A 17504-nucleotide genomic window follows, 5' to 3' on the forward strand; every position below is an offset into this window, starting at 1 on the left:
ATTTCTAAGGACAATATAATAGAAATCTTATCACAAAATTTGTTAACTTGAATTAGTGTAGGTGTATATATTTATTGATACACACCATTATTCTCTTGCAAAATCTCTATGTGATTTGACTGTATAATGTGATTAATTTCACTGCATCTCTTCTGAAGCTTTTAGGACAAAATGATTTTGTGGCAGTGTGAACTTTTAAAAACTTTTTTTTTTTTGAGTTAAGTTATAATGACTGTTGAATAAAGAAGAATATAATAATAAAATTTTTATAACAAAAATTGTGATCTTATGAATTAGTATATGTTTAGTAATCTTTTTAAAGGAGAGAGGGTTTTTTTTTTGTAATTTTGAATTCTGTTGTAATATAATGAACCTTGAATTTCTAAGGACAATATAATAGAAGTCTTATCACAAAATTTGTTAACTTGAATTAGGGTACTTGTATATACTTATTTATACACACCATTATTCTCTTGCAAAATAAATCTCTAGATGATTTGGCTAGTATAATGTGATTTATTTCACAGCATCTCTTCTGAAGCTTTTAGGACAAAATGATTTTTTGGCAGTGTGAACTTTTTAAAAGCTTTTTTTTTTTGTTTGAGTTAAGTTGCAATGATTGTTGAATAAAGAAGAATATAATAGAATTTTTATAACAAAAATTGTGATCTTATGAAGTAGTATATGTTTACTATGAAGTTTTTAAAGGAGAGAGGTATTTTTTTAATTATGCTTTCTGTCATAATATAATGTACCTTGAATTTGTAAGGCAATATAATAGAAATCTTATCACAAAATTTGTTAACTTAAATTAGGGTGTGTGTATATATTTCTTTATACACACCATTATTCTCTTGTAAAATAAATCTCTATATTATTTGACAAGTATAATGTGATTAATTTCACAGCATCCCTTCTGAAGCTTTTAGGACAAAATGATTTTGTGGCAGTGTGAAGTTTTAAAAACTTTTTCTTTTTTTTTTTTTTTTTTTGTTTAAGTTATAATGAATGTTGAGTAAAGAAGAGTATAATAATAGAATTTTTGTAGCAAATATTGTGATCTTATGAATTAGAATTAGTACATCTGTTTAGTATGAACTTTTTAAAAGAGGGTTTTTTTAAATTTTGCATTCTGTTGTTTGTAATATAATGAACCTTGAATTTCTAAGGACAATATAATAGGAATCTTATCACAGAATTTGTTAACTTGAATCAATGTATGTGTATATATATATATTTATTTATTTATACATACCATTATTCTCTTGCAAAATAAATCTCTATATGATTTGGCTAGTATAATGTGATTAATTTCACAGCATCTCTTCTGAAGCTTTTAGGACAAAATGATTTTGTGGCAGTGTGAACTTTTAAAAACTTTTTTTTGTTTGACTTAAGTTATAACGAATGTTGAATAAAGAAGAATATAATAATAAAATTTTTGTAGCAAAAATTGTGATCTTATGAATTACTATATCTGTTTCGTATGAACTTTTTAAAGGAGAGGGGTTGTTTTTTAAATTTTGAATTCTGTTGTAATATAATGAACCTTGAATTTCTAAGGACAATATAGTAGAAATCTTATCACAAAATTTGTTAACTTGAATTAGTGTATGTGTTCATATATTTTTTACACACTATTTTTCTCTTGTAAAATAAATCTCTATATGATTTGTCTAGTATAATGTGATTAATTTCACAGCATGTCTTCTGAAGCTTTTAGGACAAAATGATGTTGTGGCAGTGTGAACTTTTAAAAACTTTTTTTTTTGTTTGAGTTAAGGTATAATTAATATTGAGTAAAGAATAATATAATAGAATTTTTATAACAAACATTGTGATTTTATGAATTAGTATATCTGTTTATTTAGATAAATCTTGTGTCCTTGTAAGTATAGTTACATAAAACAAATGTTTAATATAATGTGATAATATTAGTTTTCTGGTATTTCTTCTGAAGAATAAAATTTTGTGGCAATGTTAACTTATTAAAGGAGAGTTCTTTCAGGTGTGAATTCTCTTTTAATATAGTAAATTTTGAGTATTGGAGATAGGAAAATATCAAACTTAGTATAACAAGATTTGTTATACAAATTAGCATAGGAATGTATTTGTGTGTGTATATATATATATAATATATATATATGCAATCATGCTGTTAAAAATGAAATTTTATAACAATTCTATAATATAATGTGATTAACTTTAGAGTATTTTTCCCTCGTGTTTTTTTTTTTTGTTTTGTTTTGATTTTGTTTTTTTTTTTGTTTTTTTTAGTATAAAATGGTTTTGTGGCAGTATGGACATTTTAAAGGAGTTTTTTCTTATTTTGTTTTGCTTTTGGTTTGAATTATGAAGTAGTAAATTTCTGTGTTATATCAAGATTTCTTTTTGCATATGTATATATGATTGTGTGTGCGTCTGTGTGTGTATATACATATATATGTATATACATATATATATATATATATATATGTATTTACACACACACACACACACACACATAACTGTTTACAACCATTATGCACCGGCAGACAAAATAATATAACATGTCTTGTGAAGAATTTTACAATTTCTTTTGAAGCTTATAGGGTAAAATGATTAGGGTAAAATCATTTTTTGGTAGTGTAACCTTTCAAAAGTGGAGAATTTTCTTTCTTTTTTTTGTTTTTTAAATTTGAGCTAAAGAGTATAATAGAAGCCTATTTTATTGGGAGCTTTGTTATTGGATCCATTATATATATATATATATATATATATATATATATATATATGTTTAAAAATGTGCATATATGTAGATACAACCATCATGTCTTTGCAAATAAAATTACATATAATAATTGTCTAATGTAATGTTATTAGTTTTACAGTATTCTGAAACTTTAAAATGATTTTGTGGTAATAGTAACTTTTAAAGGAGATTTTTTTTTGAGGTTATGTTGTAATGAATTTCAGCTAAGCAGAATATAATAATAATATAGTAATATTTGTTACTATATGAATTAACATATGTATAATTACATGGGTATCTATATACAACCATCATGTCCTTGCAAACAAAATTATATAAAACAAATGTCTAATATAATGTAATTAGTTTTAAAGTATTTCTTTTGAAGCTTTTAGAATAAAATGATTTTGTAGTATTGTGAACTTTATTTTAACGAGAAAAAAATAATAGAAAAATCTATGACAAGATTTGTTATTTCATGAATTTGGCATATATGTGTGTATATATGGTATATATATGCGTGTGTATTTGAATATGGATAAAGCTATCATCCTTGCAAAAAAAAATTATAAAAAATGTCTAATGCCACTTGTGATTTCTTTTACAGTAATCTGAAGTTTTGAGGATAAAATGATTTTGTGAAAGTGAACTTTTTAAAGGAATTTTTTTTTATGTATGTGAAGTAATATGAATCTTGGGCTTCTATTATAACAAGAATTTTGTTTTATGTATATTTATAAAATCATCATTCCCCTACAAATTAAATTATATGTGAAGATGTATATTATAATATGATTAGTTTTCCTGAAGCTGTAACTTTTAGGATAAAATGATTTTGTAACAGTATGAACTTTTTAAAGAAGAGGGTTTGGTTTTTTCTTTTAAGTTTGAATTCTGTTGTAATGAATCTTGAGATAAAGAGCTTTATAAAAATCTTATAAAATTTATTATTAAATGAATATATACAACCGCATATGTATAAACAAACATACATATCTCCATCATGTTCTTGAAAAGAAAACCCCATTTAACAAATGCTTAATACAATGTGATTCTTTTTATATAGAAGCTTTTAGGGCAAAATAATTATGGCAATGTGAACTTTTTAAAGCTGAGATTTCTTGTTCTTTTTGAATTAAATTTCAATAAAAAGAATCTTGAGCTTCTAAAAGGAGAATATAATAGTGAAATATTATAACATATTTGTCATTTCATGAATTAATATGGATAAATCTATCATTACCTAAAAAGAAAATTACAAATGACAAATGCCTAATATAATGTGCTAAGTTTTACAATTTTTCTTAAGCTTTTAGGACAAAATGAATTTCTTTCTAGCAGTGTGAACTTCTTAAAGCATTTTTTTCTTTTGTGTTCAGTCTTTATTGAAGTTGGCTAAGGATTAATTCAAAATGACTATCTTTGGAAGTTAGATTTTGCCTTTTTGAATGAAATATTAGCTGAACTAATAAATTAGCACATCATTTTGCTTTCTTGATTTCTAATATCCTTTTAGAAGGACTCAGTTATAAATTTTCATTTAATAGAAACCTTAGTACAATAGAGTTGCACCTTTTAACAATAGATTTTTTTTTATACTGTTAGCAATTTGTACAAGAATATAGTATAAGAAAGCATTTCAAATAGTAGTGCTCAGAATGTTCTGCAATTTGATTTTTTTCCCCCCTCTTTTAACAGAACTACTGTGGTGACATCATTTCTGAATTTATAGATAAAAGAAAAACCAAATTCAGGTAAGTTTAAAAGACAAGGCATTTTATGAATATTTTATTCATCTAAATATGATAACTAAATTTATTTTATTTTTAATTAATATTTTTAATTTTATAACTATAACTTTTTTTTGACAGTACATATGCATGGGTAATTTTTTACATTATCCCTTGCACTCACTCCTGTTCCGATTTTTCCCTTCCTTCCCTCTATCCTTTCCCCTAGATGGCAGGCAGTCTTATACATGTTAGATATGTCATAGAAACTAAATTTATTGGCTTGTTCTTTTTAGACATGGAAAATGTCTAGCTTTCCTCATTTTGTAGAAGTGGTCTTTTATTTTTTATTGTGCCATCATCCCTGTCAAAAATTTTTTGAGTATACATCCCCTATATATATGTTGATTTTTCTCTGTGTCTCTGTCTCTGTCTGTCTCTGTCTCTGTCTCTGTCTGTCTCTCTCTCTCTCTCTCTCTCTCTCTCTCTCTCTTTCACACACACACACACACACACACACACACACACACACACACACACACACACACATATATATCTAGTTTTCCTCATTTTGTAGAAGTGGTCTTTTATTTTTTATTGTGCCATTACCTCTGTCAAAAATTTTTTAAGCACACATCCCCAATACATATGTTGGTTTTCCTCTCTCTGTCACACACACACACACACACACACACACACACACACACACACACAACACACACACACATGTGCACACTTTTATTTTCAAAAATACATTATCAATAATTTTTAGTGGGTTTGTAATATGGTTCAATGTGCCTAATAGAGTTTTGAAAATCTTGGTTTTAACACTTTAAATTAGATTTGATGCTTAGTTGTGGTTCTAGCAAAAAAAAAAAAATGTAGTACATCATTGAATTCATTTATTAATCTGTGATGCCTCTTTCATTAACTATAGTTGTTGAAATTTGACTAATATATTTCCATTTTTCCTAGTGTCAATCAGATGTACTTGGAAACTAATTGCAAGATATTGCATTTTTATATTTTTAACAAATGGGATGAAACCATTCCCCTCACTTTGAATTAACCTCATTTTAAAAATTACATTAGATACTTTTTTCCCTGTTTAATACTATTTTGTTTTTTTCCAATTACATGCAAAAATAGTTTTCAACACCATTTTTATAAGATTTTGATTTCCAAATTTTTCTCCCTTCTTTCTCTCTTGCTTCTCCAAGACATCAAGCAGCCTTATTTAGGTTATATATGTACTATCATGTTAACCATATTTCCACATTATAATCATGTTGTAAAAAAAGAATCAGAACACAATGGAAAGACCACAGAAAGAAAAAAAAAAAAACCCAAAAAGTGAAGATGGTATTCTTTGACCTATGTTCAGACTTCATACTTCTTTCTCTGGATATGAATAGTATTTTCCATCACAGGTCTTTTGGAATTGTCTTAGATCATAGAAAAGAGCTAAGTCTATCATAGTTGATTATCACATAATCTTGCTGTTACTGTATAAAATGTTTTTTTGATTCTAATGATCATTTTACTTGGTATCAGTTCATGTAAGTCCTTCCATGTTTTTCTGAAATCCTTTTGCTCATCATTTCTTATAGCACAGTAGTATTCAATTACATTTATGTACCATAACTTGTTCAGCCATTCCCCAGTTGATGGGCATCTCCTCAATTTCCAATTTTCAAAGCTGTTATAAATATTTTTGTGGATCTTTTCCCTCTTTTAATGATCTCTTTGGGATACAGATCATAGAGGAGGTATTTCTCCATCAAAGGGTATGCAAGAGTTTTTAAAACTTCTTTATAAACAAAGGATATAAAAAGAGCTTTATAGCTCTTTGTGTGCATAGTTCAAATTGCTTTCCAGGATGATTGGACTAGTTAACAATTCCAGCAATGCATTAGGGTTCTAATTTTCCCACATTTTCTCCAGCATTTATCATTTTCCTCTTCTGTCACATTAGCCAGTCTGGTAGATATGAGATATTACTTCAGTTGTTTTAATTGGCATTTCTCTAATCAATAGTGATTTTGAGCATTTTTTTCATGTGACTATAGTTAGCTTTAATTTCTTCATCTGAAAACTGTCGGTTCATATTCTTTGACCATTAATCAATTGGGGAGTGACTTGTATTTTTTTTATAAATTTGATTGAATACTCTGTGTATTTTAGAAATGAGGCCTTTATCAGAAACACTGGCTATAAAAGTTGTATCCCAGTTGTCTGCTTTCCTCTTACTTGATTGCATTGGTTTTGTTTGTGCAAAAAACTTTTAATTTAATGTCATCAAAATTAGCCATTTTGTATTTCATAATGTTCTCTATTTCTGTTTTGATTATAAATTCTTCTCTCTTTTGTAGATCTGACAGGTAAACTATTCCTCCTCAGTTGCTTAAACTGTCATCCTGTATCTAAATCGTGCACCAATTTTGCCCTCATTTTGGTGAGATGTTGATCTTTGCTTAGTTTCTGACATACTATTTTCTAGGTTTCCTAGCACTTTTTGTCAGTTGGTGAGTTCTTATCCTAGAAGCTAGAATCTTTAGATTTATGAAACAGTGGAATACTGTTTCTTATCCAGTACTACCAGTACTAAACAGTTTTGATGACTTGCTTTATAATATAGTTTTAGATCTGGTATGACTAGACAATGTCCTTTTCATTTTTTCTCCATTGATTCCCTTGATATTCTTGACCTTTTTGTTCTTCCAGATGAATTTTATATTTTTTTTCTTTAAAATATTTTTTGATAGTTTAATTGGTATGGCACTGAATAAGTGAATTTACTTTAGGTAGAATTAAATTGTCATTTTTATTATATTGTTTCTACTCTTCACTTTTTTAGTTGTCTAGATCTATTTAATTGTGTCCAATATAGTTCTTGTGTTAGTCTTGTCAGGTAGACTTCGGAATATTTTATATAACTTTTTTTTTTTTTTTTTTTGGTAATATATAGAAATGTTGATTTTTTTTTTGTTTGTTTTATTTTTTATGTCCTTCAGCTTTGCTAAAGTTCATTATTTCAAGTAAATTTTTAATTGATTCTCTAGGATTCTCTGAGCAGTCTTATATTCAAAGAGTGATAAGTTTTATTTTTTCATTGCTTATTCTAATTCTTTCAATTCTTTTTCTTCTTACTGCTAAAGCTAAGGTTTCTTGTAGTATTGAATAATAGTGGGTGATAATGGGTATCCTTGTTTCATCCCTGATTTTATTGAGAATGCTTTTACATATGCTTGTTGATGATTTTAGATAGTTGCTTCTTATCATTTTAAGAAAAATTCCTTTTATTCCCATGCTCTCTATAGTGTTTCCAGTAGTAACAGGTGCTGTATTGTATTTTGTCAAAAGCTTTTTCTACATCAATTGAGTTAAATCATATATATAATTTGTGTGAGTTTTTTTCCCTTTGAATAGAGGATCTATTGTGCTGATAGTTTTCCTGATACTGAACCATCCCTGCATTCCTGATATAAATCCCACCTGATAATAATGTTAATTATTGGGAATAATTGCTATCATCTCTTTTCTAATATTTAATTTTTTCATAAATACTCATTGGTCTGTAATTTTTTTTTCTCTGGGTTTTTCCTGGTTTAGATATCACTGTGATATGATATTTGTGACATAAAAGGAATTTGGTAGGTTTCCTTCAGTTACATATCATATTGGAAGGAATTGCTCTTTAAAGATTGGGTAGAATTCATTTGTAATTTTTTTTTTTTTTTAGGGAGTTCGTTTATGGCTTGATTGTGCAACTTTTTTTTCTAAAATGGGGTTTTTTATTATGTTTATCTGGGCAATTTATATTTTTGTAAATATTCATTTCATTTAGATTGTCAGATTTATTGGCAAAACAGCTCCTAATTATTGCTTTAATTTACTCTTCATTGCTGGTAAATTGGCCTTTTTCATTTTTGATACTGGTAATTTTTAAATGAAAAATTACCAAAAGTTTATCTATTTTATATAAATGCATTTCTCATAAAGTTCTTAGTTTTATTAACTTTGTTTTTAAAATTTCTCCTTTGATTTTTTTCAGAATTTCTAATTTGATATTTAATTGGGGGGTTTAAAATTTTTTCTTCTAGCTTTTTTAGTTGCAGGTCCAATTCATTGGCTCTCTTCTTTTGCTATTTTATTCATGTAAGTGATATGAAATTTCCCTTAAGAATTGCTTTGGCTGCATCCCAAAAGTTTTGGTATTTGTTTTATGATGGCTTTTCTCTTTTGATATCATTTCTATGATTTGTGGTTTTACCCAGTCATTCTTTAGTATTAGATTATAGTTTCCAATTTTAGTCTTATCTTTCTTTGATTATTTCCTTTTCTTTCCTGCTGAGTGTGTACATTATTCCAGGTTTAAAAAGTGTTCATTTCCACTCTTTCCTTTATTACATAATTTTTATTTTATCCTGATCTGAAAAGGAAGGATGCCTCTAATATTTCTGCTTTTTTTCATTTAATTGTGAGATTTTTTTTATGTCCTAATACACGGTCACTTTTTGTGTAGGTATCTTGTACCACTGAGAAATGTATATTTCTTTATATCCCCATTCAGTTTTCTCTAGAGATCTATCATCTTAACTTTTAAAAAAATTCTCTTTATCTCCTTAACTTCCTCTTTGTATGTTTTGTAGTTACATTTATCTAGTTCTGAGAGGGGAATGTTGAGTTCCCCTACTAGTATGGTTTTGTTTTCTATATCCTTCTGTAACTTAACTTCTCTAAGAATTTGGATACTATACCATATAGCATCCCTGGTGTATATATGTTTAGTATTGACATTACTTCATTATCTATGGTACCCTTTAGCAAGATGTAGTTTCCTTCCTTATCCCTTTTAATCAGATCTCTTTTTGCTTTTGCTTTGTCTTAAGATTGCTACCCCTGCTTTTTTTTTTTTTTTTAACTTTAGTTGAAGCATAATATATTATGTTGTACCTTTAGTCTCTGTGTATTTTCCTGTTTCAAATGTGTTTCTTTTCATCTACTCTGCTGTATGCTTCCATTTTGTGGGAGAGTTCACATTCATTTGGTTATTACTATTTCTCTCCATCCAATTCCTTCCCCTTCCCCATTTATACTTACTTTTCTCTGTCCTTTCAACTTGCCCTTCTTCGCCAGTGTTTTACCTCTGAATATTCTCTCAATTTGCCCTCTCTCCTATCAGCCCCTCCCCCTTTCCTTTTCTTTCCTGTTTCCCCTTCTCTATAAGGTAAAATAAATTTCTATACCTGTTGAGTAATGCTATTCCAGATTTAAACTATCCTCACTTCTCTTTTTTTCCTCCTTTAGTGTAATAGGTCTTTTTTTGGTTCCTTTATGTGATATAATTTACCTTATTTTTATCTCCCACTTTTCTCCTAGTACAATCCTTTTTTCACCTAATTTTTTTTTTTAAATATCATCACATGATACCCACATCCTCTCAATATTCCTTCCAACTGCCCTAATAAAGATCTTGCTTTCAAAAGTTTACAAGTATCATCTTCCTGTTTAGGGATGTAAACATTTAGTATTCTTGAATAACATGATTTTTTTTTCTTATATGCTGTCTTATACTTCTTTTGAGTCTTGTATTTGAAGATCAGATTTTCTGTTCTGAAGATCAGATTAGTTCTTGTCTTCTCATCAGAAAAGTTTGAGAGTTTCTTACTTCATTGAAGGTGCATTTTTTTCCCCTGAAATATGCTCAGTTTGCTGGGTAGTTGATTCTTGTGGTCCAGACTCCTTTGCTTTCCAGAGTATGATATTCCAAGCCTTCCAGTCCTTTAATGCAGATGTTAAGTCCTGTGTCCTCCTGACTGTGGCTCTTTAATATGTGAATTGTTTACTTCTGTCTTTAGGCAATATTTGTTTCTTGACCTGATAAGTCCTGGGATTCCTCTTTTGAGAAATGAACAGTGGATTCTTTATTTATTTATTTTTTTAATTTAATTTTATTTTTTTATTTTTTAATTGTTATTTTATTTTATAATTATAACATTTTTTGACAGTACATATGCATGGGTAATTTTTTACAACATTATCCCTTGCACTTATTTCTATTCAGATTTTTTCCCTTCCTCCCCCAACCCCCTCCCCCAGATGGCAAGCAGTCTTATATATGTTAAATATATTACAGTATATTCTAGATACAATATATGTGTGTAGAACCGAATTTTTTGTTGCACAGGAAGAATTGGATTCAGAAGGTAAAAATAACAGTTTACATTCATTTCCCAGTGTTCCTTTTCTGGATGTAGCTGGTTCTGTCCATCATTAATCAATTGGAATTGGATTAGCTCTTCTCTATGTTGAAGAAATCCACTTCCATCAGCATACATCCTCGTACAGTTTCATTGTTGAAGTGTATAATGATCTTCTGGTTCTGCTTGTTTCACTTAGCATCAGTTGATGTAAGTCTCTCCAAGCCTCTCTGTATTCCTCCTGTTGGTCATTTCTTATAGAACAATAATATTCCATAACATTCATATACCATAGTTTACCCAACCATTCTCCAATTGATGGACATCCATTCATCTTCCAGCTTCTAGCCACTATGAAAAGGGCTGCCACAAACATTTTGGCACATACAGGTCCCTTTCCCTTCTTTAGTAGTTCCTTGGGGTATAAGCCCATTCTTTCAACAACTATTTTACCCTCTGTTCTGGGATATCAGGACAATTTTCCTTCATAATTTCTTAAAAGATGCTGTCTTGGCTTTCTTTTTTCCTTCCTTCCTTCTTTCCTTCCTTCTGTTCGTCCTTTTTTTTTTTTTTTTTTTTTTTTTTTTGATCATGGCTTTTAGGTAGTCTAGCAATTCTTAAATTGTCTCTACTGGATTATTCTGCAAGTTGTTTTTCCAATTGTTGTTTTTTCAAAACATTTCCAAAATGTTTTACATTTTCTTCTTTTGGGTTTATTTATTATTATTATTTATTTGATTCTTTATGCCTCATAAAGTCATTAGCTTCCATTTGCACAATTCTAATTTTTAAGGGATTATTTTCTTCAGTTAGCTTTTGTACCTCTTTTTCCATTTGATCGATTCTACTTTTAAAGGAATGGTTTTCTGTAGTGGATATTTTTTCCCCCATTTGGCCAATTTTAATTTTTTAAGAAATGTTTTCTTCAATCATTTTCTTTTTTTTTTTTTTCAAGCTGTTGATTGTTTTTTCATAAATATCTTGCATAACTTTTCATTTTCCCAATTTTTCTTCTCCCTTTTTTGTTTGATTTTCAAAATACTCTTTGAATTTTAGGCTTTAGACCCAATTTGTATTCCCCTTTAAGATTGTAGGCATTTTGAAATTATTGTCCTCTTCTGAGTTAGTGTTTTGAACTTCTTTATTACCATAGTAGTTTTCTTGTGGTCATATGGAAGTTTTAGTAGTTTCTGATTCCTTATAGAGTATCTCACTCCTTGGGATGTATGTGTAATACAACCTTGGAGAACATTGGGGTGGAGGTTGTTGTAAATTGTTAAGAGTGTGATCAAGGACTTGAGGATATCAGCATACATTTTTTCCCATCTCATGTCACATTATGTCCTGAAGTTATTAAGAAGAATATATTGACCTTTTGATATGTTGTACATTCTTATCTTGAACATTGTCTTTTGAATCCTGTTCTGTTGTTCTTGGGAGCCATGGGCAAAAATTGATTATATAACTTAGACTTAATGTCTAGACTCCAACTTTTATTCTGTGAAGTAGCCAGTCCCTACTCTTCTAATTTGGCTCCCAACATAGGAAGTACTTCATAGTCCCTGGAGTTGTCAGAAAGACTGATGTGTATCATATTGTGTAGGACAAAGGATTGGTGGTCAGATTTACATCTCAAGTTCTTCAAATAGTGTAGTGGGACTTGAGTCCAAACTAAACTCTAGAGTACTCTTGGTGAGGCCATTTCACATAATAATCTTTGTGTAAGATGAAAACTCACCAAAATGTACTGTATTTTGACTATTGTCTTTATTTTTTTAAGATACTTTATCAAATAAATTTCAAATTAGAGCTAGGGAAACAGTATTGAGTTTTTTAATCTTCAGAATTATTAGTTTCCCTTGCCATGAAAGCATTATGAGGTAAAATGGTAAAGGGTTTCTCATTTTGTCTTAAAATTTTGCTTACAGGGAGAAGAGAAGTAACAATTATCTTGATGTGGTATTTGCATAGTGAATACTGGTTTTTTTCTTTTTCCTAAATTCAAATAAAGCAGGCTATTTCACTTGTCTCTCTCATTTGCCTAAAACAATATCTAAGACAGAGATAATAAAAATGATAAAGATGGATAGCAATAGCAGAGGGGCAATTCAGCTTGGATATAGGGGTAATTTGAAACCTTTCAGGAATAGGAAAATATTTCTGTTTCTAACGGGCTACTTTTATTGGAAAAATCTTATTTTTATCTTCACATGTCATTGTTCCAAAGAGTTATGTGCAGAAAATGGGAGGGGAAGGGAAGAAAGAAACAAACTGCCTTTTTCTTCCTGGATTTTCATGGCTTTTCAGACACCAATCCACTTGGAATCCAATCTAAGTAGAATTTCTATGCATTGAGTGACTTACCATTTATTGATTCAGCCCATTTTCTTTTGTTATGTATGGCAAAGTGGGTCTTTGCTTAAAAATTATATATCTGCTATAATGTCATCCTAATTAAAAAATTAAAATTTGTTATCATTACATTTTATACATTTCTCTTCATTTTGTAAACTAAATGAAAAGGAAAATAACAGTTTGATAAGGAATTTTGTTTAAAGAATACTTTTCTAATGGATGCTAATATGTCTATACACATCCTTATATTACAAGTAGGATCATCATTTAGTTCACTGTTATTAATATTATTGTTAGTAAAATCATGGTTTAACTACTTGGAAAATATGAAATAATATAGCAAGGAAGGTTTTTATTTTGTTTTTTTTGTTTTTTTTTTTTTTTTAGCATGTAGCATTTAAACAAACCAACATTTCAGATAGTGTGGGTTCAAAACTCAGCTGTTGTTACAGAATAAAGAATGGACTTCATATGTTCATAGAACAGACTTTCTGATCATTGTTCTTCTAAGCAGTGGTGGGCAGAAGTTTTAATACAAAAAGAAATAAATATAAAGTAAAATTCTGTTACAGAGTATTTCCTATACCATAGAAGTTCATTCTGTAGTCTTCATCATAGCCTTCATAGTATATACATTTAGTATAATGAATGAATGTAGACATTTAAAAAACATGTAAGTGCCATGCACTATAATATGAAAAACCTATAATGCCTTTGGAAGCAGAAAATAGAGTACCTATTATGTGCTGTGGACTATTCTAAGTAATTTTTAATAACAGTAATGATAATCATAGTTAATATTTACATAGTGCTTACTATGTACCAGGCATTGTGCTAAGAGTTTTATTATCTCATTTCATCTTCACAATAACACTACAAGTTAGGAGTTATTATCCCTACTTTACAGATGAGGAAACTGAAGTAGATGGTGGTTAAGTAACTTGCCCAGGGTCATGCAATCTCGTAAGTGGCCAAGGCCAAATTAGAACTCAAGTCTCTGTGACTACAGGCTCATTGATCTATTTACCCTATCACTTAGTTGTGCCTCTTGTCTTGAGATAATAACCCCACTACATTTGGATTCTGTGGTATATATATTGTTTTATGTCTATTTTTCTGATAAATATTTGATATTTCCCTGTTTTGGGTTTTTTTTTTTTTTTTTTGAGAATTAGCTTAATCATATAATGAGGTATATTGGATTTTCATGCATCTACCTCTTATAGCTGTTAGTTATTGTTGTTGAACCAAAATCTTTCCGTTTTTAGATGATGCCTACATAGAAGCAATTGGACTGAATGCATTATTGCTGAGCCAGTCACTCAGGTATCCTAGCTGATTTGGTTGCTATGGGAGATTGGAAAACTATTACAGTGCCAATTCCATCATCAGGTAATTATAGTTTTTTTTAAAAAAGTAAAGTATAATATCTTGAATGAACTTTAATTCTTAGGTTAAATAGTTGAAAACAAGACTACAGTAATACCTAATCAAGAGGTGAGTGTGACACATTTTTTGGCATTCCCAGTGTTGGAATGCACTTTGCATATTTGTTATGGGTTTTTTTTGTTTGTTTTAAATTCACTGAAGGACAGGGAGGAGAAGGGAAGGAAAAATACTTGTTAAATATATAATAAAATGACATTTAAAAAATCATGTTATACAATTTCAACTTGGCTCTCATTGTGTGAAGACAGTCTTTTTTGTTCTTCCCCAATTGATTGCCTCACTTATTTCCTCCAGAAACTATTCTAGAGATTCTCTTCTGTCTCATCTCTCCCTTCTTTTCCTGCCTCTTGGCTGAGGAATGTTACCTTTTACTGAGATACTTGAAGCCATTTAATATTGGCATCTTTTCCTATTTTCTCCATCTCAAAACCTTTTGACCTCATTTTCTGCCTCATTCTTAACTCATTCTTGGACAAAGAGGTGGTCTTTCTCCATGCCAATGCCAAAATCTCCACAACACAGATTTGATTGTGAGCTTCTGGAGGGCAAGAACTGCTCTGCCTTTCTTTGCGTCCCTGGCACTTAACATTGTGCTTGGAACTTAGTAGGCACTTAATGATTACTGACTGCTTCTGGAGCTCTAATTTCACTAAGGTTAGTACTTCCTCTTGCCTTCTTGCCTATCTTGTATAGTTCTCATCTATCATTTTCCTGTAAATCTCTCCCAAGCAGTAAGCAGTCTGCCATGTCCATGAGACTTTGTTCTAGGTCTTTTAACATTGCAAAGTTACTGGGGAATCACATGGATTGTCAGTTTTTCTCATCATGTGAATCAATCCTTTTTTCTTTGTCTTAACCCTACTTTATGTAGTTGATATTCACATATTTTAAACTCCATATAAGTTTGCATACATATACAGACAAGCATGTGTGCATGTTATGAATACTCTCTCATTTTACAAATGGGGAAGCTGAGACTTAAAAGGTGAAGGGACTTGGTGATGGTCACACAATATGTAATAAGTGGGGCTTGAATTTACTTATGGTTTGTTTCTAGTCCAGGACTCTCAATTGTACAATGTGATGTATAAAATCTAATTATTATTTCAAGGGAAATTTAGAGGATATTCTCTGTCCCTAATGGATAGGGTAGCATTTGAGATGAATGACTAATTTTGAACACAAATATTTTTGGCAATTCTCTACCTTCTAAATATTCATTGACTATTTCATAATTGTCTATTTTGCCTCCCGATCCTTCTAGTAAAGTAACAATTTCTTGAATATAGCACTCTGTTGCTTGGAGTGCTCTGTTCCATAACTCCTGCCTCTTTAATTTTCACAGCTTTCTTTAAGGCTCAGCTCAAACCCTACCTTTTACTGGTTTTGATCAATCCCCCTTGGTGCTACCTTGAATCCTTGACATTACCTTCTATCTACATATTTAGTCATTTATGTGTTACCTCATCCATTTGATCATGAGCACGGATTTTCACATTGTAATTGCTTAATAAATGTATGTTGGCTATCTGACAATTTTTATAAATTATGTGTGGTATAGGTTGAATAGATTTTTGTTATTCATTACATCTAAATTAAAGTTTTATATGATAATGGTGGTTGGGATAGGAGAGAAAATGATTTAAAAATTATTCTATACATTGACCCTTCATGAGAATGAATATAATAGTATTTTTTTTTTTCAAATTAAAAATCCTTACAAATTGACAATACTCTTAAAATCCACATAACTTAGAGTGCCTTTTTTGGTTAATATTCTAAATAATTTATATTAAGCATTTTTTTCTTGAATTCCAGAAAGCAAAAATATTTCTCAGTTTACCTCAGAAACCAATATGTCTCCTTCAAGTTTATACTCACAGCAAGTTCTGTGTCCTTCACTACCTTTGGCAAAGAGTGTGCACAGTTTTTTCAGGGCTTTCTGCACAGAAGAGAATGTTGACCAGAGTATATCCTATCTTGACCAGGTAATTTTAAAAATAAAATGTGGGCAGAAATCAATTTAGTCAACAAAGAGTCTTAATACCTCTGAGAGAAAACTATATAGTAAGGACAAGTATATTATGTTGTTTAAATGTTTTTGGGATAGTTTTGAAAGTCATTATCTACTTCTTAAGTTTGTTCAACAAATGCTTTTAGAAAAAAAAATATATTTTTCTCCTACTAGGAGCTGACTACTTTAGGTTTTCCTTCATTATGTGAAGAGTCCAAAGGTAAAGAGGTTAAAAGAGACTTAAATATAGTTGCAGTTTTAAATTGTATCCATGAACTACTTGTACTTCATCGAAAGAACCTCCTAGCTCAGGAAAATGTGGAAACACAGAATTTGAAACTGGGAAGTGATATGGACCATCTGCAGAACTGCTATTCCAAGCTGAAGGTAGAAATTATATTCAATTTGCATTTGAATTATGTTATGTAAATTAATGCTAGACATTTTCATTATTTTATTTGCCAAACATGTTAAATAAACTTTAGTAATAATTATCTTACTATTATTGTTTGTGTGTTAATGCAAGTACTTAATGCAAGAAGGCATTAATTTCTACATCTTAATATTTATAATGAAGATGTTTACTTTATGAACTGTTTTGTGGCCATCTGGATATAGCAGATACAGTTAAGGAATAATAATGATGAAATTTATGATTTTAAAGAACTTGTTTTCTAACAAAGAAGATGACACTAATAAATAGTCCTATTAAGAAGCTAGTCCTCAAACACTGAGAACAATATTTTTATTTAAAGGAAACTCATACCAAAGGACCCAATACTCAATATAATAGTGGGCCAGGAGTTAAGCAATCATAGATGATGAGCTGTTCCTTGCTGAAGCCTCCTGGGCTTTCAGATGAGAAGATTATGGCAATGTGTGACAAAGTACCATTACTTTGTTTATTTAACAGAAGAATTTTTTTCCCCCTGGTGATTGATCTGCTACATCACATCAGCAATTTTAAAAAGATTGCTGGTCAGTCTATTAAGAAAAAAAGATTTTCTAAATTAGCTGTACAG

At 29.7% G+C, this 17504-nt stretch overlaps 1 protein-coding gene across 6 annotated transcripts in view; it reads left to right on the forward strand.

Annotated features, from left to right (window-relative positions):
* Window positions 1-17504, forward strand: part of SSX2IP (SSX family member 2 interacting protein) — a 101903-nt gene that overhangs the window by 53605 nt on the left and 30794 nt on the right. For 5 of the 6 annotated variants that reach the window (XM_074266362.1, XM_074266366.1, XM_074266364.1 and 2 more), the window contains exons 2-5: window positions 4430-4485; window positions 14288-14411; window positions 16287-16456; window positions 16657-16869. In XM_074266362.1, coding sequence (XP_074122463.1) covers window positions 14369-14411; window positions 16287-16456; window positions 16657-16869 — 426 coding nt within the window. In that variant the 5' untranslated portion in view covers window positions 4430-4485; window positions 14288-14368. Of the gene's footprint in view, window positions 1-4388; window positions 4486-14287; window positions 14412-16286; window positions 16457-16656; window positions 16870-17504 lie in introns of all 6 variants that reach the window. The other variant, XM_074266361.1, reaches the window with a different exon arrangement.

Source organism: Sminthopsis crassicaudata, chromosome 4, assembly GCF_048593235.1.
Source record: "Sminthopsis crassicaudata isolate SCR6 chromosome 4, ASM4859323v1, whole genome shotgun sequence".
In the NCBI taxonomy this organism is placed as follows: domain Eukaryota; kingdom Metazoa; phylum Chordata; class Mammalia; order Dasyuromorphia; family Dasyuridae; genus Sminthopsis; species Sminthopsis crassicaudata.